The 26,813-nt window shown below is 38.5% G+C and overlaps 1 protein-coding gene across 30 annotated transcripts in view; it reads right to left on the reverse strand.

Moving 5' to 3' along the window:
- NRXN1 (neurexin 1) overlaps positions 1-26,813 on the reverse strand; it is a 1,071,808-nt gene that overhangs the window by 48,058 nt on the left and 996,937 nt on the right. Inside the window, exon 1 of one of the 30 annotated variants that reach the window (XM_053924069.2) lies at positions 8,407-8,600. The exons of 28 other annotated variants lie outside the window; for them this stretch is intronic. In XM_053924069.2, coding sequence (XP_053780044.1) covers positions 8,407-8,439 — 33 coding nt within the window. In that variant the 5' untranslated portion in view covers positions 8,440-8,600. Of the gene's footprint in view, positions 1-8,406; positions 8,601-26,813 lie in introns of those variants that run through there. One more of the 30 variants, XM_053924067.2, reaches the window with a different exon arrangement.

Here is a 26,813-nt window from a genome sequence, read left to right on the forward strand (position 1 = left end):
AAGGTCTCTTTGCAATGGTGGAGGTTTGGGAATATAAGGAAAAGAATGGGCAATATGGGGCCCCTTTCCTTTGTTTTCACAGAATTTGGCTTGCTTTTTTGATGTACACACTGCAAGAATTTTCCTCATTTGTCAAGATGATGTTGAAATGAAAAGATGTTGTTTCTTTTCCTATTGTGAGTTTCTGGGATTCCAACCTCCTAATTCTCTGAAACCTACCAGCCTTGCCCGTGGAATGCTAATGAGCCTCTGTGTTCTTCATTGTGGAAATGGAAAGGGAGCTTTCCCTTTAATTAATTCTAGCCATGACTGGAATTATTCTCACACTGGTTTCAAAATGAAAATTCCATAAGCAAATCCCAGATGCAAATTCATCTCAATATTCAGAGGAAATGTTGCAACAAAATGAAAAGTATTCTATGTTTTAAGCCACTTGTCTTTAAAACCTTTTGTTTTAAAAGTAATTCACATTTATTCCCACTCTAAAATCATAAAGTATTAGACCTGTGGACCCCTCACCTTGCAAATGGGGAAAAGTCAAATACCAGAAAATTAGCTGGTCGGTCTTCAACACACTAGTAGCAGGAGTAATTTCTCCAGTAAAATGTCTTTACGTAAAGCAAATCAAGTGTTTTAAAATTAGATAAACTCCAAAAAATACCATTTGCAAAGGAACATGTTGAATTTGAGGTGCACTGGGGAAGCTGCAAGGGTAGGTCTAAAGTTTAACAGAATATTCTAGTAGAGGATGGTATAAATTTCTCAAAGAAACAGAAAGGGGGAAACAGATTCTGAGAACAGCTTCAAAATGAAACCAATATTTACATGGGCGGGAAGAAAAAACAGGTACAAACAGAAATGACTGTTTTTCTGTTAATCGTTTTTCTTTCTAAAATACTTGATTGAGTGTTTCTAAGTAGAAATCCTGGGTAGTCCAATGAGGAGTATTCACTTCGGTGTTGGTGGGAATTAAACCCAGTGATGTTGAAATTTTCCCAAATAGTTTGATGATAGTCACTCAGTAGCATCTATGACACAGAAATTCTAAAAAGGAATCATTTTTATGAAGGCACACTGAATGTTAATTCCTTAGCAGTGACGAATGTACAATGCTTAAATACAATGTTAACATTAGGGGAAGCTGGGCCCTGGCTGGTGTGGCTCAGTGGATTGAGCAGCAGCCTGCAAGCCAAAGGGTTTGTGGTTTGATTCCCAGTCAGAGCACATGCCTGGGTTACAGGTCCCCAGTAGGGGGTGCGCAAGAGGCAACCACACAGTGATGTTTCTCTCTCCCCCTTTCTCCCTCCTTTCCCTTCTCTTTAAAAATAAATAAATAAAATCTTTAAAAAAATTAAATTAAAAAAACATTAGGGGAAGCTGGATGATGAGTGAACACTCTATAATATGGTTGCCATACTGGTATATATTTAAATTATTCCAAATTAAAACATTTATTTATAAACTAAAAAAATAGAAGAAGCATCTGATTAAATATTACATATTATCTATAAGTTGGCAAAACTGGTATTTATAAAATAGTTTTCTTTTAAAAAAAGATGCAGATACATTCATGAAGGAAAAAATACAAACAGAATAATAAAAAACCTATAAATGTATCCTTTTTGTGATATTTACAGACATAAAATGTGTATTATCCTGATTTGAATGGGGTATGTTTGCAAATGTCCTTACATTGTAGACTTTCAGATAAACCAAGCATACAGTTTTTCTATTGTCTCATCGTTTTAAACCCTTATCTCGCTTCCTAGAGAATTACAAAGATGATGCATCACTTAGGGAATTGTGAGGTAGAGAGAGAGGTTAAAGTCAGTATTTATTTTGTTATTGTATCGGAAGCTTTCTGTTGAAAATGACATAACCTATTGCAATTTAAATTTCACTGGCTGTCTGGAAAACCAGAAGGTCAGGAATCTAGGAAACCTCTGTTGCATGGGTGCCTTTTACACGGTAGCCTAAGCTTACTGTCTCTAGCTTGAGATTTTGAAAAGTAATCAAGAACTATTCAGTTTGATAGTTTACACATAGATATCATTTCAGTCAGTTCTAATGAATGTTTCATGAAGTTTTCCATAATTAGTCTTTGTATTTTAGACTACTTACTGAGGAAATAATAGTACTATATTGATAACCATTTCAGTAACATAAATAGACTGTTTCCATAATTATCACTTATTCAAAATTATTTCACTCAAGGCCAGACCCTTGCTTCCTGCCTACACCCACCCACACTCTGTTTTCTTTTCTACAGGTACCCTTCAACAAGAAAGTAAAATCAAAGATAAGGAAGGAAATAGAATCAGGAATACTGAAAATCATTGCTGGAGTAATTGACAAACACATTCAATTATACCCTAGTGGCCTGAGATAGTTACACTCCCTCCAGTGTGTAATTTATTATTGGAAAAATAACTCATTCCAATCATTCCACCAGTAAAAGAAAATCAAGTTCTTATTTTTAAAGGGTAACATTTAGCAACAATGGCTAATTTTAATGCATAAAGAGAATGCATACAAACTAAGTATGTGGGTAATTTTTAAATAAAAAATCACACACATTTGTGTTGCTTTTATTATTCAGAGAGCATGAAAACTGGCTTTTAACCAATCAATATATTGTCCTGAGGGCATGTAGAACAGGAAGCACCCACCTTGACTTTTTTCAGACAAGATACTTGGGACCTTGCTTCATATTCAATACCCTCCGTGCCCTAACCTCCACTTCAGAGGTAGGTACTGGTGTTATGGGATGTGTGTCCCACCTAATTTGACTGGGTTTTATGTTACCTTTTATTTTGTAACCAGGTAAGTAGGGCTGCTCCAATACACACAAGGAATACGGAGCAGAAAAACATTAGTGCATCAACTCAGCCCATAATGAACTCTCTCTAAACCCAATGAATGTGTTCATCAATTTTTTCTATGGGATAAAATAGTTCAGCCTTCAGTTCTCTAATTGTGTGCGTTTGTCCCGACTCTTCAATGGGTCTTTTAAGGAAGCATGCGTTTCATTTTCCTTTAGGTCACCCATGATATCTTGCCAAGTTCTGGTACAGATCAATCAACTAGCAGATATTTTAATAGATCTTAACTATCAACTGTACAAGGACCACTGAGATAGGTGCTTATTATTTGCTTATATATTATAATTGTCGACATTCTGGAAGTAAAAGTACTTTTTGAAGGCTTAGAAAACTATTTCTAGTCTGTTACATGTATCATTTAAACCTGTTATTTAGCAGCTGATTATTTAGCAGTTTATTATGCAGGCACGCATAATCATACACTCACCACTAAAACCCAATGGAGAGACGGTCCACTTACATTAAGCTAATTCACAGAAGTCCTGGGGTGCCACTGAAAACCATGATTTTTAAGCCAATGGGAGGGTAAGCGGTAGATAAAGCACTCTGGTCATGCAGGATAAACCATTATTCAGACGGTTCACAAGTGGGTAATCGAGATAGACACCTGAGGCTATACCTGTGCAACTCCAAAATAAGATGCTTTTAAAAAAATCAAAATTCTCTGCAATATTTTTGATCTGATAATAAAATATTAGTGTTTTGAAAATTATAAAATCAGTTGTAGTTACACAGGGTCTGGCACAAATAACACTGTTTTTATTACAAAATCATAAGCATGTAATTCTGTAACATAACAATATCACACTCAAGCACACCCTATGACATTTTAGGTGAAATGTTCAAATTAAAAAACCATAAATTATTACACCCATATTATTGCCCCACCAACCACACTGAAGCAGGTGTTACTTCTGCCGGACCCTGTATGTGTGTGTGTACGTATACAGGTATATATATGTATATTTTGTATATTCTACTATATGTATATATACACTTAACAATATATGCACAGTGTTTTATATGTAATCTATGCTTTTGTATATGTAATAAATGCGTTTTCATTGTAAGCAAATTTATTTCACTGGAGGTTGATTGGGAAGGCATTGTCTCTGAAGCTCTAGTAGAGTTTTCAATTTGAAAAACGTGAAGGGGTCAGGCAGGTGAATGTATTTTCCTAAACCATTCAATTCTCACTTTACCCATGAATTTACTAGTAAAGCTAGGCTGCGAACTTACAAAAACATATTTTTGGACAACAGTGAGAAATACACTTAGAGCCACGTTTAGTATTCTACAAAACCCATGATGTTTTAATATAAAAAGCAGTGGAAACAGAGATGAGAACATATGAACTTCAGGACTGAATTATTTTGGAGACTGGCATGTTTTGGCCCTCTCAAATATTTAAGTCATTCCCACCATTACATTTAGTTTTGGTCTTTTAAACTCAGCAATACTTAAAGTAATGATGCCTTTATAACAAAAGACATAGATGTGGAAAAATAGTAAGAAAAGTATTTGAGCCTGTTTGTCATCGAGAAAATAAAAGAAATTGTGGCTTAATATGCACTATCAAAAATATATATCACAATGATGAAAACAAAAACGGATAATTGATTTTGGGGGAATAGTTGTGAGAGAGTTACTAATGCTTAAGCATATGCATTCAAATAAAGGTCAAAATTTGAGGAGCAAAGGGAAATGTGTAGTGGTAATCACAAATAATTAATGACACAAAAATAGAAAACACCTGTCCTGTAGTTTTGTTTTTCATGGCTGTTATTCACTTTAGACTCATACTATCTTCATTTGCTGAGGGACACTGGAGAGATATCCATGGGTTTATAATCGTTCGTGACTCTCCGCAATTATTCTGTATACTGGAAATTGTCTGTTTTTGCCTAATATTGTGCGTGGCTCTGTTCTCTGTGCCAGAGTGATGAGGGAGATTCAAATATCAACTGTCAAGTAAATATAAATAAGATAGCAGGAAGAAAAGTCAATCTTTCTGGGTCAACATGGTAACTTCAGTAGAAATCAAAGAAATAGAAAGTCTAAGTATACACAGAAATGTATACAGCAGAACTTGGTGTCGCTACACTCTGCAGAATATATGCATAGTTTACTGTTTACATTTTGTAAAGTAGAGATCTGGGGCAAATGGCATTTGAGTCTGTAAATGACCCATGAAGCAGCAGAGGAATAGAAGCCTGGGAGAACAGTAAATGTGGAGTGAAAGGGAGGACCCCTTGGTCTAAGTGCAATTAAATATCCACTAACACGGTCCACCTGAGAATGTTGTTAGTGCTCATAACACTGGAATTAAAGGGCACTAGTTTTAATAGGGCATAATCTTGTTTCAAATGAGTTGTTTTTCAAAATGACAGAGTAAAGCTTAATTCTTGAAACATTGAAGCTTAACATAAACAAAGACTGAAAGTCCTTGGCTGCCTGCTTTCTTTTCCATTTGAAAACTACAAAGTATAAGCTGAGAGGGCTTTTTCCATTCTGACTGCTGCAGCCACCGTATAGTTAATTGATTGCACTTGTAGTTTATATCAATAGATGTACCCAGATGCTGTGGGATAGGCACATTTAGTAAATTAAAGGAGCATATGGAGAGCATGCAGACAGTAACATTTAATCATAACTAGCCAAACATCCTTAATATGCAATGCTACATCACTAATTACTATGTAAATATGTTAAGTATTTCCCTGGTTAATGTTTTGGTGAGAAATTTGCTTGGAAGTTGAGCTCAAACGCTATGGTGACCAGACATTTCATACCGCTTCAGAGCTCTTCCAGTTTTATTCCACGTTACCCATAAGGAGAATGTGGCCCATAGCCTATTCGGCAACATGATTGTACAAAGTCAAAAATATTTATTCTTCATCACTGGGTTATCTTGTTTATGAATACTAGCCAACCCTCCAAGATATACATATCTGTCCAAAGTTCTGCCTGCAAGCTGTATTTCTTTCTAAAAAAGGTTAGAGAGGATTTGCTAGATGAGTAGCATTTTGATGCTTACTGGACCCTTTCATTAATTTCTAAGAAAAAGCAAACAAAATATAACCTGAGACATTGAAGTTAAGAACAATCTAACAATAGCCAGGGGGGAGTGGGGTGGGGACAGTGGGAAGAGGGGATTACAGGAACTACTATAAAGGACACATGGACAAAATCAAGGGGGAGGGTGGAGGTGGGGGAGGGAGGTGGGTTCAGCTGGGGTGGGGTGGAGGGATGGGGAGAAAAGGCATACAACTGTAAATGAATAACAATAAAAATTAAAAAATAAATAAATAAAAAAAATACCTTCCTGTAAAAAAAAATTTCTAAGAACAGGGCATGGAGGAAAAGGACTGTAGAAAGTATAAGAAATTGGCTTAATTCTTTGGCTCTGGGGAAATTAGTATAAATGGTCTGAGTAAATTATCTTTGATACCTCAAGGTATGAAAGTAAAAGTTTTCTTTCTCTTATCTAGGCCACAGTTCTTTCTCAAGCCAAGGATCAAAAGGTAAGTCAGGAGAGACATGTGACATGGAAAAACTGCCTTTGAAGACTGGAGATTCTCTCCATCAACAAGGTCCACCTACCAAATGACTAAGTGCGACCAAAAGATGCATCTTTAGATGTTAACATTGTGTTTTGTTGGCACATTTTGGCAGCACGAATGTGGTCAAATTCAGCTGTACTTAGGACTGCAAATTGTATCTGGTTCATTTTGGAATTCTAAAAGAATCATTAAAATTATAAAATTCAGAAGTTTTCATTTTTCCCCATTTTATGACCTTGCTTGGCAAAGGCTGTGCCCAGTTCTCTGGGCGCTTGAGTGACAGAAGGCTCGATGGAGAGTGCTGAGATATTAATTTCATTTCAGAACTTGAAGCGGGCATCGGTCAAATCCCAAGGATTCATGACGTCAACAAATACTTAAATAAAACATTCAAAGTTATTCTAGAAATGAAGATCTGTTTATACATCAGAAGTAAAAATGACAGATTAGTCAGCATGATCTCTGAATATTTTCAGAATTGAAAGCTATTGTAGGGTAATGGGCAGTTTACCCAATAGATATTTGAAGCATTTAAAGTCTGGTTAAGTTTACTAGTTATTGCCATATATATATATATTCAGATACCACCAACTCAAATAATACAACTGCTTCTTATTTTGCTCCTACTTTTCCTGACCATGACACAGAGAAAAAGTTTACAACAACAAATAGAGCACCATTCACAATCTGGCAAAAACAATTTCAATTCATGGGACTTCCCCAATCTATGAAGCAGGGGCTACCTAATTTAATGAAAAATAGCTGTCACGACAGAGATAACATTCTATCTCATAATTCAACAAAGATGCAGTCAGAAGAAGTTCCCTTGAAAAGAGAGGCCAGGCTTCCTTCACTATTAAGCAGATCTTCCCCTCCCCCTTCCCCTTTTCTGATTTGCAATCCCTTCTGTCCTCCATCTGCTCCGCCCCCACCTATTGTCTCCACTCACTGCCAAGCCTGCCAATCCCATCTGGCCATACTCTTGCTTCTGCTGGCTCGAATTCCCATGGGCCTAGGAAATACTTGAATGCTCAGGCATTTTCCCTCTTGGTGAGAATAAGGACCAGTTAGGAGAATATCAAAAAAAAATCCCCCAAAGAATACACACACACACACCATACACATGATTATCTCTCACACATAAACAGCAGTTTTACAATCCTCTTCCAGACTAAAATAAAAAAAATGCCTTTAATTTTTCACCTCACATGTATTTTTAAAAATTGAAATCTTACTATCTTTGAATAATCAAAATTTATATTTCCAAAATATAAACACTTTCAGTAATCCCAGGCATGCATTTTTTCAGTAAACATAATTAGTGTAAATATATGTTACTCAAATCTTACCAGTATGAAATATTTCCATTAATCAGACTTAATCACTGATCACAAGTAACATTTTCTGTTGTACCAAACATACATTTAATTCAGACATTTCACCTTTACAGATTCTCAACGAAAATCCCACTCTGCCGCAAAAGCATGCATGGTCAGAATTTAAGCATAGTTAGGCAAAATTATCACCCAGTCATTAACAATAATAAAGCAGTCTGGCAAGTCTTGAAAGCAGCTTTTATTCATGCTTTTACTTGGATCAACTTAATACATAAATACATATATATATACACATACACACAATTTTTATCATTTTTGCAACAAGCATGCTAAAGAAACCTCTGAAGCTCACATAAAGCAGCAAACAAAACTAGAAGCAACCATGCTCAGGGTTTAAGGACATTTAAAAATTTAAAACAACCTTTCTACATTTCATATAGAGCATGCATAAATTTGACATGCAACCTCCAAGAAGAAATAGTTGAATATAAATCTAAAAATTAGTTTATCCAAAACAGTTTATTCTTATTTTCATTATTATTGTTCTTAGGCTTCTGGTGTCTTAAACCCTGCATGCTGCAGTTCTAAGCTGTGCTGAGCACCGGCTGTGACAGAAGAAGCTACCTGCGAGTTTTCACAGTGCCATCTCATATCCATGTCTGTCTGGCTACCCTGCGTGCTTAGAGCTTTTTTCTTAATTCTTAATGGAAATCCTAGGAAATTTAGTCCATCCTCTGAAATCAATACTGGTGACAGGAGAGCTCCCTGACTCAGTGGGAGATCAAGATGATAAATTGCCTGCGCATCAGCCTGGCCTATCAGTGCCCTCCACACAGATGGGCGAGAAAATACACAGAAAAGGCTCTATCAGTCACGTGTCACCGAGGAGCCAATGACTGACGCTCTGCTGCAGGAAGCGATGCTGCAGTTCCGTCTGCAGTTGACGAGGCTGTTGGTACACAGCCCAGCCCGCGCCCTGCTCAAAAAGTCTAGGCAGTTACTGCTGTGGAATTTGCTCTCCAGCTGGGACTGCAGAGGGGAATGGACATAACATTTAACCCCTGACCCAAATAAAGACCTATTTCCAAGTGCATGGAATTTTCTCTATGTTACTTTGTAATCCAAAGTGATTGCCGAGCAGAATTACACACACACGCACACACACACACAGTAATACCCCAGCCATTAAACTTTTATGTGCTTCTTTTCAGTTGACTATCCTGTTTTCACCTAATGTTAAATTAGAAACCTTAAACTGTGCAATTAGCACACAGCTTCCTAACAAAATTGCCTCAAAGCTTTATAATTATAATTTTATTTCCAAGTTAATGAATGACAGTTTTTTGAATGCCATGCTTATAATGAGCATTTTTATGGGATGATTTTGTAAAGGCAATTATGCAACATTAACAAGTACATTATTATGCTTTTTTTGACAATTAGAACTTTTCCTCTTTAAAGACGATTTAAGTCATAATAAATATGCCATTTTATCAATCATTAAAAATAAAAGCAAGCACCAAAGGATGTATACATCTAGTTTCCCAAAGCTCGAAGAACAAATGTGTTACCCAGTGATAGAAACACGTACTTAATTTTTTCCTTTCCTCTGAAATTCAAAATAATTTAAAAAGAACAAAGGCTCCACATCTGGAATCCCATATGGAAAAATATCCCCAAAACATCTGCTTGCATTGATCATCCTGCAATAACAGACATGTCGTGCAGTTCAAGGTAACTGAGACTCTTGTATCCAGCCTGACAGAGAAGGTTATAAGTGATAAGATCATGATGTGTTTCAAATGACAGTACCGTGGAGATTTTATTAAAAGAAAAAGCTAAGAAGAAACTTGAACAATTTTCAGAAATAACATTTATAACAGAAAGAGTATCTGGGGCTCTTTATCTTGCCTTTCATACAGCATAAACGATATCCTAAATTAAGTTTCAAGTTTAGCTCTGCTACTTTGGCTAATTGTATCCTGCTGAGAAAACTAAGGCTTAGAGGGGTTAATTTACCCAAGTGTCGGTAATTAGCCAAATCGTTTACTTCCCAGTCCTTCCCATTCCTACCTCTAAGAATCAGATCATTTAGGTGAATTGTCACTATAAATTGTAAAGCTCTTACTACAGACAGGTAAGTTTTATTGAACTCATGCAACATAATCATCAACAATAAACATTATTGAATGGTGTCAGGCTAAAGACAAAGCAAACTCCATTTTTGAGGGGTATGTGTTTCCTACCCAGCACGAGCTTATAGATTATATTGTTGACTCTTGTTCAGATTCCAATAACTTTAACAGATATAAACTTTAAAAGAAACTGAACTATTCAAATTAAGTCAAAGGCTTATCATTTTTATTATCAGAAGTTTTATTTTATCCCCAATTATTCTAAGTCAGTGGTTTATGAGAGTGATTTTTCCCCCAAGGGGACCTTTGACAACATTTGGAAACATTTCTAGTTGTCACAACTGGGGAGGTGCTACTAGCATCTAGTGGAAAGGGACCAAAGATGCTGCTAATCATCCTACGTCCTGTCCAGGCACAGGACAGCCCAAAGGTATAGTGGCCCTAAATGTCAATGGTACTGAGATTGAGAAACTGCTCTGCCAGGGGTCTCCAAGTTTCTGGCATCTCTGGGCCACCACATTGGAAGAAGGGGAGTTGTCCTGGGCCACACATTAAATACACTGTGACACGTAATCACACACACGAAAATATCTCTTAATGTTTTACGTAAATTTATGATTTTGTGTTGGGCCACATTCACAGCAATCCGGAGCCTAATGCGGCCAGGTGGGCTGCAGGTTGGACCCCCCTGGTAGGTTTTTCTACGTTATTTACAAGAGGTTTAAAAAAATGTAATCTATACCGTGACGTATATATTTAAAGGGGAAAGATGTAAGTTTAGATGGAGAAGTAATGAGAGCCAAGGACCAGGCCCTGGGTCACTGCAAAGTTAAAAAATCACTAAGAGCCACTAAGAGAAAGAAACTGCAAAGAAGGATAAGAAGGTAGGGGAAACTCGAAGTGTGGTGACCTGTGAGCCTGTGGTACAGTGAATTACAAAAGACATTAGGGTCAGCTTACCCAAATGCTGTTCATAGCTCAAGGCATCTTTCTCTATAGGTTTTTTGTTTTTTAATTTAAACAAAGGGCCTGAGAAATTAATCTCACTGGAATTAACAATACAAAAGATTTGAGGTCCTTATTCCTCCTTCTCTTTGAATTTTTAAAGATGTGGCCAGAAAGGTCGTATTACAGGGACCATAGGATGGCTGTTGGAGGAAATATGTAAAGGGGAGGGAGCTTTTGTGACCCTAAAATTATAGTTGTTGTTTCTTTAAAGTTTCACCAAAGGCTATATTTATTGATTTTAGAGAGAAGGGAAAGAGAGAAACATCACTCCGTTGCCACCTGTATATGCCTTGACAGGGGATCTATCCCACAATGTATGTAGGTGTCTTGACCGGGAATTGAACCCACACTGTTTTGGTTTATGGAACAATGCTCCAACCCATGGAGCCACCTGGCCAGGACTCAAATTATAGTTCTTAGGCTACGTGTGGTCTTAGGTTACTTTATAGTCCACACAGGTGGGCTGTAAACAAGGAAACGAACAAATCCTATTTGGGACCATCCCTCATCACAGCTTGCTGAGGTGGCAGAGTGCCACCATATCACCCTGGAAACTCTGCTGCAGTTCTTGTGTCCAGGCCCTCACCCAGTCTTTCTGTCCATAGATAAGGCTTCTGGGAACAGAGTTCTCGGGACCAGCTTCAGGTACTTTCCCTCTGTGACTGCTGTCGTGCCAATTTCTGCACTTCACCAAACCTGTGGTATTCAGGGTCAGTGCAGCAGAGCTAAGGCCCAGAGCCACTGGGAACACTAGGACAATGGAGCAGCTTCCAGCCAAATTAATGCCCGTTTTGACAGGAAAATATTGCAGAAAAGCAGCTGAGTGTGAGGGGAAGTTGGAGGGGGGAGAGAGAAGGAGAAAGATCAGAAGAAGGAGCCACAGACCCACAGATACCATCACATTCTATGAGGTGTGGGAGGACATTGCATGTCATAATTCTCTTAACACTAGATAGATTTTTGCAACTCCAAAAGGTTTTAAAACTCCATAGTTCAACTCCTTCATTTTACAGATGAAGGATTTTGATGCAGAGAGGTTAAATAACTTGGCTTAAAGTGAGTGACAGTGAGATTCATCACCATGTTAGTCAGCGGGTGAACATGATATTGGCAAGTTTAAGATGCTTTCAAAACTGTCATAATCAGAGAGGAAACCAAGATGGAGGCGTAGGTAGACACACTGCACCTCCTCGCACAACCAAAAGAAGGACAACAACAATTTAAAATTAAAAAACAACCAGAACTGACAGAAAATCGAACTGCACAGAAGTCCGACAACCAAGGAGATAAAGAAGAAACATTCATCCAGACCGGTAGGAGGGGCGGAAACAGGCAGCCAGGGCAGAGAGGACTCGTGGCAACGTGGCCGGACCTAGAGACTGGTGGATTGTGGGATGAATGGGGGCAGGCCAGGCTGTAACTAGCAGACCCCGCAGCCCCGCATTTGTGCACAGATAAACCAGGAGGAACGGCAGGCGAGTGAAGCAGACCACACAACCCAGGGCTCCAGTGGGGAAATAAAGCCTCAAACCTATGATTGAAAACACCCGTGGGGGTTGAGGCAGCAGCAGGAGAAACTCCCAGGCTCACAGAAGAGTTTGTCGGAGAGACCCACGGGGGCCTAGAGCGTGCACAAGCCCACCCACTTGGGAATCAGCACCAGAGGGGCCCAATTTGATTGTGGGTAGCAGAGGGAGTGATTGAAATCCAGCTGAGAGTGGAGCGGGCACCATTACTCCCTCTCAGCCCCTCCCCCACATACAGCATCACAGCACAGCGACCAGCATTACCCCGCCCTGTGAACACCTAAGGCTCCACCCCTTTACTTAACAGGTGCCATGAGACCAAAAAAAAGGCCCAAATGAAACAACAGATCAAAGCCCCAGAAATAATTCAACTAAGCAGCGAACAGATAGCCAACCTATCAGATGCACAGTTCAAAACACTGGTTATCAAGACGCTCACAGAATTGGTTGAATTTGGTTGCAAACTAGATGAAAAAATGAAGGCTATGCTAAGAGAAACAAAGGAAAATGTACAGGGAACCAATAGTGATGCAAAGGAAACTGGGACTCAAATCAACAGTGTGGACCAGAAGGAAGAAAGAAACATCCAACCAGAAAAGAATGAAGAAACAAGAATTTGGAAAAATGAGGAGAGGCTTAGGAACCTCCAGGACATCTTGAAATGTTCCAACATCCGAATTATAGGGGTGCCAGAAGGAGAAGAGGAAGAACAAAAAATTGAAAACTTATTTGAACAAATAATGAAGGAGAACTTCCCTCATCTGGCAAAGGAAATACACTTCCAGAAAGTCCAGGAAGCTCAGAGAGTCCCAAAGAAGCTGCACCCAAGGGGGAACACACCAAGGCACATCATAATTACATTAGCCAAGATTACACAGAAGGAGAGAATCTTAGAAGCAGCAAGAGAAAAGGACTCAGTTACCTACAAAGGAGTTCCCATAAGACTGTCAGCTGATTTCTCCAAAAAGACCTTACAGGCAAGAAGGGACTGGCAAGAAGTATTCAAAGTGATGAAGGGCAAGGACCTACATCCAAGATTACTGTATCCAGCAAAGCTATCATTTAGAATGGAAGGGCAGATAAAGTGCTTCTCAGATAAGGTCAAGTTAAAGGAGTTCATCATCCCCAAGCCCTTATTATATGAAATGTTAAAGGGAGTTAGCTAAGAAAAAGAAGATAAAAAATAGGAACAGTGAAAATGACAGCAAACTCGTAGTTATTAACAACCACAACTAAAACAAAAACAAAAGCAAACTAAGCCAACAACTAGAACAGGAACAGAACCACAGAAATGGAGATCACAAGGAAGGTTATCAACAAGGGAGTGGGAGGGGGAAAGAGTGGGGAAAGGTACAGAGAATAAGTAGCATAAATGGTAGGTAGAAAATAGATAGGGGGAGAATAAGAATGGTGTAGGAAATGTAGAAGCCAAAGAACTTATAAGTATGACCCATGGACATGAACTATAGGGGGGGAATGTGGGAGGGAGGGGGTGGGCGGGATGGAGTGGAGTGAAGGGGGGGAAATGGGACAACTGTAATAGCATAATCAATAAATATATTTAAAAATTGTCATAATCATCAAACAGAGTAAGACTTAGAGGGGAGAGTTGATGTCGAATAAAAGACAGGAAAAGCTCTGAAGCTCCTCCTCCCCCCATTGATACGAGATTAAGGCATTGGAAGCTTTTGCTCTTCAAGAAGGATATGATATCCAATGGGTATTTATAGGATATGAAATACAAAAGAAGTTTTGAGTTTCTTCCTTTGAGAAGAATATTAGTGCCTGATGAAGACTTTTTAAAATGCAAATTATCTCTGTGGTATTTGCACCACACTCTTCATGAATGAGAGGCAGGAAGCATGGGTGTTTTACAATAAAAGACGTGTCAGGAAGTAAATTCTGGCTGTGAGAGAACACAGAATAGAGAAACAGTCAGGGCAATTTTCAGTTTTTAAGAGAAGGGAAAAGTAGAAAACATAGTGAATTATCTTAGTTTTAAATGTTTATTATTTTTGCATTCTATCCCCTACAATGACAGCCCTAGTTTGAGGCCACAGAGTAACATTAAACTCCAGTTAATTACTAATTAAATACTTGCAAATACACATTGGAGGTAGGAAGTGAATTAATGTCTAAATAACATTTCACTTATTTTAAATCTTATTTTTTCCTGCTATTCTAGTCTTGGTTGTTTTGTTCTATACACTGTTATTTCTCTAGGTGCATATGCTTTTTAAAAAGTAAAAACAAACAAAATCTCATAATCTTTTCAGTGCCTTTGTACTCTAAAATTTATTAAAATAACATTAAAAATAATAGAAATTGAGAGGAGGAGGGGTTGAGTAACATCTATATCCATGAAACTAGTAGCTGCAAATCTATTCACTACATATCAAATATTGTTTCCAAATTAGAACTCCTCCCAGTTCTCTAGAAAGTTGTTCTCAAAGGAATATGTGTAAGAATGAAGAAGGAACATGTTAAACATGCAGATTTCCGGGCCCTTCTCAAAGACTGATTCTCTGTCTTAGAGGGGGTCCCCAAAGTCTGCATTGTTAATAAGCACCTCATCCCCATAATTTAAGAACCTCAGGATCAACTTGGAGATTCAAATTTAGAATTCTTTGTCAGGAAAAGCCATGGCAGTAAGAATGCTAATGAATGAAAATGGGAAGCTTTTTCTTTTTAAATGAATAAAATAAAAAAGTGGCATGAGTAGTGTTCAAGAAAAATTGGAACAGAGAAAAGTACCATAGCAAAATAGAAAAATGCAGGTGATTTAGAGCTATCCATTAAGGGTTAGTTTCCCAAATTGGATTTTACAATGTGAAGAGTATTGTAGTTGAAAATACTTTTTGAGCAAGAGAGATTAATGTGCATAGAAGAAATGTGCATATAGTAGCATTTAAAAGAATAGGATGACCTTTTTATAGCCACAGATAGTTATGGCACTTGGCTGAATTGGTCCCTACCTCACTGCTGTGATTAGAAACCAGGAATGTGAAGACTCCAGGCAGAGTCCTTTCACATATCCTAAGAATTCATTTGTGAGAGAGGTTTTCTTAGGATGGCCCTCTAGACCTCTAGGGAAGGTAAGCTTTCCCTTCTGAGCTCAGAACCCACTGAAATCACATCAAAGCTTCCCTGATTGTTTAAGACAATGAATCCACCCAGAAGAAACCCCAGTCTATTTCATGCACAGTGACTCATGAAGGTGAACTGGGAATGCACTTGACAGAAAGCCTCTGGGCATTGTTTTTCTCTCAGTTGGCTTCTATATTGGCCAGCTTAAGGTCAAAGGGTAATGGTGCTGAAACATGTTCTTTTCAGACTAATCTCTTTAGGATTTATGTGCCAGTCCTTGAGTCATTTTTATAATTTTCTGAGCTTTTTGGCATATTTATACATTTCTTTTGACAGAAGGTTGATCAATTGTTCCCTTTGATCCAAACTCAAGATTTTGGGAAAAGGTTAATAAAGAACTGATTCTCTCAGGATGTTGTGAGCAGGACAATGCCTTTTACCAAACAGACATTAGTGACCAAATAGTTCTGGTGGCTGATTGATGAAAAGCATTAATCAAAAAGCCATAGTCCCTGGTCAAATCTGTTAGAAGGCAGGAAAGGAAGGAAGGAAGGGAGGGAGGGAGGGAGGGAGGGAGGGAGGGAAGAAGGGGGGAAGGGAGGAAGGGAGGAAGGAAGGGAGGGCAACAAAAAGAAAAGAGAAAGAACACCAAACCTTTACATAGCTGAAGTGCAGTAATAGATCTTGCAAGGAAATTTAGCGTTTCAGTGCGTACAGGCTTTCAGCATAAGTCTTCTTCCTCCCTGCTCTGCCCACCCACCCACCAATAATGGACCACACAATATTTTCAGCAACAAGAATGGCTTAGAAAAGATCTACTCAGAAAGTTACAAATGACACCACAATCCTATTCATGCACACAAGCGCATGTACATAGAGAATCCAGATTTTTACTTATCGGGAGTGAATTTTTTCCATTAACCAAATTGTGAGAACTACACTGGAACCAAAGCTTGTCTTGGACTAAATATAACACTATAAGAAAGCTGGTGAACGGAAGTTCTCAACTGGTCACTCATATAATGTTCCATGAAAAAACTGCAGGAGACACAAGCCCTTATTTCAGGTTGGCTTAATATTTTATAGCAATTGTTTTCCAAATTTCAGGTGCCTAAGACTTTGAGTGCTGGTCAAAAATACAAATTTTCTGGTGCCACTCTTTGAGGATGAAAACCTGCATGCTTAACTTGTGGTCCAGGTGATGCAGCTGCAGGTCGTTTTGGACTTCACAGTGAGAAAGACACTCTGTGTGCATCCTCTCCTGCCTCCACCCACTGCCCACTGTGACGCAAGCCCAGGACATGCTGGATGGTCCCACTCAGCTCCTCAATCACAATGCCTTTCATTTGGAGGGACAGACGTTTGGAAAATCTAGACAGAGGTTAGAAATATTGGGATGGATAGATTCTGAAAAGACTTCCTGGAACAGATCGCATTCAACTTGGTTCGTGAAAGATGGCAGAGTTAATTATTTTAGCAAGGCATGGAGGTGTGAAAGTGTTTCTTTAAAATTTTAAAAAATGTATTATGTAAATGATAAGCTCCTTTATCTTTTCAACTGGTGGACCAGCAATGCTTCCAGCACATATAAAATGGTCAATAAACATTAGTTAAATTAATAAGTTATATGACCACAAAAAAGTAAATCGATTAAAAATATTCAATCACACCCTGGCTAGTATGGCTCAGTGGATTGAGAGCTGGCCTGCAAACCAAAGGGTCACTGGTTCTTTTTGCAATCAGGGCACATGCCTGGGTTGTGGGCCAGGTCCCCAATAGGGGGCGTGTGAGAGGCAACCACACATTGATGTTTCTCTCCCTCTCTTCCTCTCTGAAAATAAATAAATAAAATAAAATAAAAAAATCTTTAAAAAATTCAATCACAATCCCACCACCTTCACAAAATGTTTTATTACAGTGATAATGTTGTTAGTGTTTTAATTTTCAACTCACATTCTTTTCCATCTCTTACCTGTATACACACATCATTTTAAATATATATAATAATCAGAATACAGTTTTATTCTGCTTTATAATTAAATATGATGGTATATACATTTTCCATCTTGACTTAAAATATAATAATTATTATTATTCTAATAGCAACAGACTGGTCAAACTAGTGTGTTATAATTTACATAACTAGTTTATATTTTTTTGGATAATGGATCCATCTCTATTTTTTATTTCTGCTATTGTAAATAACACTTTTCTTCCTTTGTATGTTTTTCACAGTCTAAAGTTCTGTAAGTAAGATTACTGGTCTAAAGAAATAAGTGTTTTTATAGATCTTGAAACAATTTGCCAAAGTACTTTTCAAAAGACTTGTTCTAATTTTCTTGTGGTCTCCAGCATGCTACGTACTATTGTGTCTTCTGTGGTGTGAACATGGTGTCTCTCCTATCTGGAGATACCATTTTGTCATTTAAGAATAAACTGTGGCAAACTCCCACACATTGTTTTATATCAAGCTCAAATGCTACTCTTTCTTGCAGGCTTCACAAAGCCCCCAGGCAGGGTTAGCGGTTATTTCTACTGTGTTCCAGAGTACTCTGTAATAACACCGTTTTTAGCACTTATCAAACAGTCCTGTTTATTGTAGTTGTTTGTGTATTTCCTTTTCTACTTCCTAAATTGTTGGCAACTCCCAGGTTCAGCCTCTGCCCCCTTCATCTTTGGAAACTCACAGCTAGCTCAGGGCCTGGCGTACATTAGACACTCAATAAATCCTTGTTAAGTAACCAGGAAACAATGAATGAGTCAATATGATACACGGATGAAAGTCTCCTGCTGTGTCTCTGGGTAAAAATGCCCCCTTTCGCCAACTCTTTTATAGGCTAACTAGTCCTATGGACATATGTATTTCTGTCAGTCTGTTTTGTAGTATTTTGTAGGTCTATATTTTTCACATTTTTACTGATCTACTTTCAAGCCTTCCTGGCCCAGTTTTCTGACATGCTGTGACTCAACTCTCTGAATCCTTTAGATAATGACTTTTAGGTACACAAGCTCCGAAAATGTTTCTTTCTACTTCAAAAAGAAGCACTTTTTATGAGGAAATGTTAAGACTAGTGAGCAAGATTAGAAACCACCTGTGGAGACTGTGGCATGTACATGGCGCACTCTAGAGAGAGTAAGAAATAGTTTTTGATAATGAATTATTTAATAACATAACATGTAACAAATAATTATTCTTAAGTTATATATCACTTTATGCACTTTGACACATTTCAACATACATTCTCTCATTGTATCCTTACCAAACATTGTAAGAAAAAGAGGTAAAGCAGATCTATCATCATTAAAATTTGAAAGATAAGGAATCTAAAGCACTGAAACCTGGCTAGTGAGTGGAAAAACCTGGGCCAATACTCACTCTTCTGAGTCACATTTTAGCTCTCATTCTAATAAAATCATTAGACCCTACTGAATTTTGTTACTTTATTAACCAAATTGGGAAAATGAGCTTTTAAACAGTATAAACTAGACTGGTAATTAAAAAAAAACAAACAATGAAGCTAAAACTTTGCTGGTAACAGAAACATTTTCTTCAAAGGTATACTTATGGATAATTCAATATGAAAAATAAGTAATATCAGAGGACTCGCTGAAATCAGTAGCAAATGGAGGAGGGCTGCTTTCCCTCCTCCCTGGTGGCTCCTGGTAGTTTCTGGAACTTACACTCAGGAAAGCATCGTAGTGGCCATTTACTCAGCCCTTTAATCAATCACCCAACAATACATATCAATCACCCAACAATCGCCTAATACATATCACAGCCTAACTGGGTACAGAGAACTGGGAAATATACAGACTCTTTCTCCAAGAACAACTCTCTCTCTCTCTCTTTCTCTCTCTCTCTTTCTCTCTCTCTCTCTCTCTCTCTCTCTCTCTCTCTCTCACACACACACACACACACACACACACACACACACAGTACATTATAAATGCCACAGAAGTTATATGACACAGTAAACACTCTGAAAGTTCAGGGACTAAAACTGATTTCTAGACTCATACCCTAAACTGCCTTCCAGATGTTCACCTAAGGAACAATGTGAAGGGATATGAATTTTGTCTCTTATTTTGTGAGTTGGTGCAAGCCAGTTTATCTCCCTATGCTGGGCTACTCTCGTGTGTGAAATAAAGGTTGAATGACTTCTGCCAATCAAATGCATGTACTATGTGAACACAGGGGAGAGAGTAACTCTGTGGTAGGAACATGGCAGTGAAATAAGACAAATCTGGCTTCAAGACCTAAGCTGGTGGCTTAGAACAGTTAATTAGCTCAACCTCCCTAAATGGCTTCTTCATCAAGAAAATGAGAATAACAGCAATACATACCTTTTGAAATTTCTCATAAGATATAAATAATAAATAAGACAATAAAAATAAGATAATGTAAATAAGATAAACGAGATAACACTTAGTTAAAAAAACCTGACCATATATTCAACGGTCAGTAAATAGTAGCAATCATTAACTATTAACATGAAGAAGCTGCTGCTAGGCACTGCACAGACTATTTCAATTCTACGACTCTGCATAATTTATTTTTGACATGGCTCACTCATAATGGAAGCAATTATTGTTCTATATTTAATGAAGGCCAAAGGTTAAGTACTGTTTTTAGATTTTTTAAATTATGTATACATTCAGGCAAAGACTGGGAAAGATGGTACATTTTATTTTGCAATGTGCTAGAATTTGACAGTACTCTTTGGAAAATGTTAGACTGTATTTCAGTTGTCATTTGTATGTGAACTCCAGTTCAACTAATCCAAACAATGAAGTCATTAGTGTGCACTGGGTTTAGTCACTTTCCTAAGTGCTGCATTAATTGCCTTAGAGCTTTTCAACTTCATTTCCACTCTGACAAAAATGATAAATGTCATTTACAAGCGTGACACACTTCCAGGCACATTCTCAGCAAGCTGGCCACCACCCCATCCTTTCTATTGCACCTGAGAAAGTGTACTGGAATGCAGGTGAGTGAGGGTGATGTCATCACAGGCCATTTTGAATATACTCTGTTTATTATTTAAAACAAGAACAGAGAAACCCTTCATTATTCACCTTGAAAGTTAAACCATTATTGTTAATAGATTACTTAAAACATACTTCACATCTGATTGGGACATATTGATATGTAACAAATTATGGTGTGGAATCACCTCGTGACATGTGCCAAGGAAATGTGCGTGATGTGTGGAAAAATCAAAAACCCAGTTGTTCTGTGAAGAAATTGCATTGTGCTCTAGACACCACTGCCATGAAAGAATAAAGAGATCTAGTATCACAAATTGTGGACAGTTTGAAAAGATGTTTATGTAATAATATGTTACTGAGATCTAAATGAAGGGACAAATTCTCTAGAACCTCAGAAGACCCAGGATACATATATGTATCACAAGCAATCTAACATTTCTCTAAAACAACAAATCTCAGGGACCCTTTTCACTATTAAAATGTTTTGATCCCTCCACAGACCTTCCATTTATGTATAGATTATATGTATGGATAGTTACTCTATTAGAAATTAAGAGTGAAGAACTGTTAAATATCTACTAACTCATTGTAATATATTCATCACATGTTCACATAAACAACATATCTTTAAAATAACTATTTTTATAGACAAAATTTTTTTTGAAGAGCACAGCATTGTTTTACATTTTAGCAAATCTTTTAAGTATCCGGTTTGATGGGAGACATCTGGGTGCTAATATCAGAGTCTGCATTCAGTCTGTTGAAAATCACATATCATTTACTCTCTGAAAAACTCCACTGTACTCCCATTTTAAAACTGAGAATAAAAAAGGCAAATACAATCTTGATATTATTATTATTAAAATATTTTTGACCTTACCGAATAGGTCTTACAGATATCTCCCACCCCCTGCCCCAAGGTTTCCTGGACCATAATTTGAGAACCACTGCTCTAAATTTTTATAATACTCAGAGACTACATTCATTATTATTTTTTGATGTCTAATTTACATCCCTGTGCTGTTCTTGGTTCCCTATGTGAAAGCTTTCAGATGGAGAGACCATGCCTCCCACATCTGCAACATCATTCACGGCACGTGATACACCTGCGTGGAACCACACAGGGTGGGCAAAGGCAGGGTAACTGACCAGCCATTGACACCTAAAAGATAAAAATACAAAACACTAACAATAATAACAAAAGAATACAAACAATACAAGCAAATAATATACTAATAAATAAATAATAATAACAAGAACAAATTCTGTTTTCATGTACTCACAACTGTTAACCTACTTTTGCCCACCCCTGTGCTATACCATCAACTTGTAATATGTGCTTAATTGATCCACTGAAAGTCACAGTGTCTTATAGTCCCTTTAATTATCTTAGACCGCCTGCTATCGTCGCACTTACACAGTTTGTCAAAGTCTGTCAACATGTTACTTAAATAGAACGAGAAGCTAATTGTATCTGAATTGATTCCAGATGAAACAAAGCTGTTTTCCTAGGCAGCACCTGTGACCTGTGTAAGAGAAATATGAAATAAGAAACCAGGATTCTAGGCCAGTTTTTATCACCTTTTTTTTCCTTTAAAAAATGCTCTGACACATAAGGGAGAAAACATTTCAAGGTCTAATCAATGTTGTGTAGTTAGCTGTAGTTTCACAATGAAAAAACAATTGAAAAGTAATAATATGGAAAGAAATGTCAGTTTGAATTGATTAAAAGCTAGTTTCACATCTCTATAAATGGAAGAGAAAAAGCAACAAATATCATTGTTATTTTTATTTGTTCTACTGCAAAATCTGATCCTCTGAGAGACACCCACATAGTAACTCAGAAATGAAACAGTTGTTTGTTTATCCCTGCTGAATTGTTGCAGAGTGGCATGGTTGGCAAAATATATATTAAAGAATAAAACAGTTCTCCTGAATTAAAGGCTTTATTCCATAATAAATAATTTCTTTGACTCTTTCAGAATGGTCCTATTATCTCCAAATCTGGGGAAACCCACAGAGAAAGAGCAGTGCCTGCCATTACCTTGGTAATCAGATAACTGTTTTGACTACTCTGTCATAAAAGCAGTGTATACAGAAAATAAAAAGGCTCTTCCCTGCCAAAAGCTGGGGAGATAAAATAGCTGCTAGATTGGGAAACAAAAAGAGAGGTCACTCCTCTGGGGCTTTTTCTTTGTCATGAGTCACAGGACAGCCAATATGAAGCAAGGCTGAGTCACAAAGCAGGAGGTCTTCAGACTTAGTGGCTCAGTAATGGCTTAGTGATCTTAGGTATTTAATCCTCAACTAATTTTGCTCTTGGCCCATCTAACGTAGAAAAGGAGCCCCAAAGCCTGCCTATCCTACCTGTGAATACTTAGAATGGACTGAAGTGTCACGATGCAAGTAAATTTAAGAAGCAGTGGATGGGGGAGATTTATGAATGTTTAATATTTGAACTGTAAACATACATGTCTGAAATTCTAAAAATTGACAAATGTTAATTAATGCAATTATGTGTCATTACAATAAGTAACCAAGAAAACCAAATAAACTAAAGTGTAAATATCAAAACTAAACTTTTAGCAAATTAATTTAAAAAGCAAAACTGTTAGGAACTGAAAACTACACCTAACAGTGGAGTCAGGGAGGAATGCCTCCAACCCGGTCACGTGTGAGTGGAGTGGGAGCTTGGAGACACTGCCAGAAGAGTGTGGAAGCCAGCCTGTACCATTCAGTTTGCACTCTGAGTAACTATAATTGCATGCTATTTTTAGCTTATGAATGATAAGATTGTTTAATTCTTAATAAGCTGGTGAGTATCCCTTAATTGTATTGTGAAAATCCAATTTCAATGGCTAGTATGCTATTTGCCTATAAAAGCAAATAACGGACATACATTTCTGGTTCAGGTTGCAATCCATCAAGTGGAACCTTGCAGGTCTTTGGGCTAAGGATTGGTATGTGAAAATCACTGCTCTAAGCTTATTAAATCTCCATATTAAAAAGATCAGATAAGTCATTCAACAAATATATGTTGGGTCTACTAAATGGCAAACCTGCTTAAGATTGTGGGTACTGGAGAGAACAAGACAGCAAGGCCCTGCTCTAATGTAATGGAGTCCATCTGCTAGGTAGAAAAAGTAGAAAAACCAACAGCTAAACACCGTACCATTATTAATACCCTCTAGCCCTAGACCACTAGAAACATGCCTTCAGTGGAACAAATTGGGTTTATTAATGGTTGTATCAAGAAGAAACACACACCATGGGGATCTGTGAAGTGTTTCGGTGAGAGGGTGTTAGAAAAAGACATTAAAGTGTTTGGGCTTGCATTAGGTGATTTGGGGCATAGTTTAAAGAAGAAGGGCTTTGCTCCGGATTGGATGCTCTCAGGAAATGGAGGGAATTCTGTGACTGATTGACCATCTAAATAAATCCATCTATAGCAAGAGCAGACCAAAGTGAGGAGAAAGCTAAGATTAGTAGATAAGTGGTAGTCATTCATTTTAACCAAGGGATGGTTTGACATTCTGTGGGTTTCACAGTGACCTTGACTGTATCTGTTTTTAAACAAAATAATGATGTGGCCTTGTTTCCTACAGGTGATTGTGGTCTCAGAGTGACCTTGTCTCATGTTGGTATTCTGTGAGATTATTCCTATCCAACGGGTGAATGCCATGCTCTACCTGTAAGCTGTGGACCAGATTTCAGCCTCACTGTGTGAATTAGTCCAATTTCCAGACATCAGAGGCTGCTCTTCTCTTTCCAATCATCCACTGAACCAAACATTACATAAAGAAATAGAAAATGGGGAACCAAGATGGCGGCATAGGTAGACACACTGCGCCTCCTCGCACAACCAGAACTGACAGAAAATCGAACAGCAAGGAAGTCCGGCACCAAGGAAATAAAAAATAAACATTCATCCAGACCGGTAGGAGGGGCAGAGACGGGCAGCCGGGGCAGAGAGGACTTGAGTTGCTGTGGCTGAACCGAGACTGGCGGAGTGTGGAACGAACTGGGCAGGCAGTCTGACCACTAGCAGACCCTGTGGCCCCACATTCGTGCACAGATAAACCGAGAGGGCCGGACTCAGAGTTGGGGAGAACGGGGCAGGCAGAGCGGCGGGTAGCACCCCGTGGCCCCACATTCACGCACAGATAAACCAGACGAACAGCGGGGAGCAAAGCAGACCTTGCAACCCAGGGCTCCAGCGCGGGGAAATAAAGCCTCAAACCTCTGATTGAAAACACCTGTGGGGGTTGGGGTGGCAGCAGGAGAGACTCCCAGCCTCACAGGAGAGGTCATTGGAGAGACCCACAGGGGCCTAGAGTGTGCACAAGCCCACCCACTCGGGAACCAGCACCAGAGGGGCCCAGTTTGATTGTGGGTAGCAGAGTGAAAGATTGAGGTCTGGTGGAGAGTGGAGCGGGCGCCATTGCTCCCTCTCGGCCCCTCCCCCACATATGGCATCATCACGCAGCGACCAGCATTACCCCGCCCTGGGGAACACCTAAGGCTCCACCCCTTTAAGTAACAGACCTGCCAAGACCAAAAAAAAAAAAAAAAAAAAAAAAAAAGGCCCAAATGACAGAACACTTCAAAGCTCCAGAAATAATTCAACTAAGCAGTGAACAGATAGCCAACCTATCGATGCACAGTTCAAAACACTGGTTATCAAGACACTCACAGAATTGGTTGAATTTGTTCAAAAACTAGATGAAAAAATGAAGCCTATGCTAAGAGAAACAAAGGAAAATGTACAGGGAACCAATAGTGATGCGAAGGAAACTGGGACTCAAATCAACGGTGTGGACCAGAAGGAAGAAAGAAACATCCAACCAGAAAAGAATGAAGCAACAAGAATTCGGAAAAATGAGGAGAGGCTTAGGAACCTCCAGGACATCTTGAAACGTTCCAACATCTGAATTATAGGGGTGCCAGAAGGAGAAGAGGAAGAACAAAAAATTGAAAACTTATTTGAACAAATAATGAAGGAGAACTTCCCTCATCTGGCAAAGGAAATAGACTTCCAGGAAGTCCAGGAAGCTCAGAGAGTCCCAAAGAAGCTGGACCCAAGGAGGAACACACCAAGGCACATCATAATTACATTAGCCAAGATTACACAGAAGGAGAGAATCTTAGAAGCAGTAAGAGAAAAGGACACCGTCACCTACAAAGGAGTTCCCATAAGACTGTCAGCTGATTTCTCCAAAGAGACCTTACAGGCAAGAAGGGGCTGGAAAGAAGTATTCCAAGTCATGAAAGGCAAGGGCCTACATCCAAGATTACTGTATCCAGCAAAGCTATCATTTAGAATGGAAGGGCAGATAAAGTGCTTCTCAGATAAGGTCAAGTTAAAGGAGTTCATCATCACCAAGCCCTTATTATATGAAATGTTAAAGGGAGTTACCTAAGAAAAAGAAGATAAAAAATAGGAACAGTAAAAATGACAGCAAACTCACAGTTATTAACAACCACAACTAAAAAAAACCAAAAGCAAACTAAGCCAACAACTAGAATAGGAACAGAAACACAGAAATGGAGATCACATGGAAGGTTATCAACAGGGGAGTGGCAGGGGGAGAGAGGGAGAAAGGTACAGAGAATAAGTAGCATAGATGATAGGTGGAAAATAGACAGGGGGAGGGTAAGAATGGTGTAGGAAATGTAGAAGCCAAAGAACTTATAAGTATGACCCATGGACATGAACTATAGGGGGGGAATGTGGGAGGGAGGGGGTGGGCAGGATGGAGTGGAGTGAGGGGGGTAATGGGACAACTGTAATAGCATAATCAATAAATATATTAAAAAATAGAAATAGAAAATGATCACAGGGTGATTGGGCGGGGTGAAAGAGAACCCTATATACTGTGTGTTCATGGAAAGGCACGTGGACTAAAACGACAAGACAAGGCTAACATGCATGTACCTGTGGGGGGGGGGCGCTGTACATGTTCCAGAAAAAAAAACTATGTCAAGGCCCTCAGTTTGGAAAGAACCTGACACATTTGAGGGACAAAAGAAAAGATAGGGTGCCTGAGAATGGTCAATGAGAAAGAGAAGGCAGGAGAGAGACAGCCAGATAGCAGAGATATGGGATTGAGACTTTATTCTAAGTGTAATGGAGAATCATCGGAGGTCTTGACAGCAGAATAACGACATAGTTGTATTTTCACATTTAAAAGATGATCCTGTATGCTCAACAGAGAATAGGTATGGTGGTTACAGAGTAGATGAGAAGCTGAGGTGCAGGCTGGGAGGTTTTACAGTCTAGATGAGA

The sequence above is a fragment of the Desmodus rotundus genome, chromosome 5 (genome assembly GCF_022682495.2).
Source record: "Desmodus rotundus isolate HL8 chromosome 5, HLdesRot8A.1, whole genome shotgun sequence".
Taxonomy (NCBI): domain Eukaryota; kingdom Metazoa; phylum Chordata; class Mammalia; order Chiroptera; family Phyllostomidae; genus Desmodus; species Desmodus rotundus.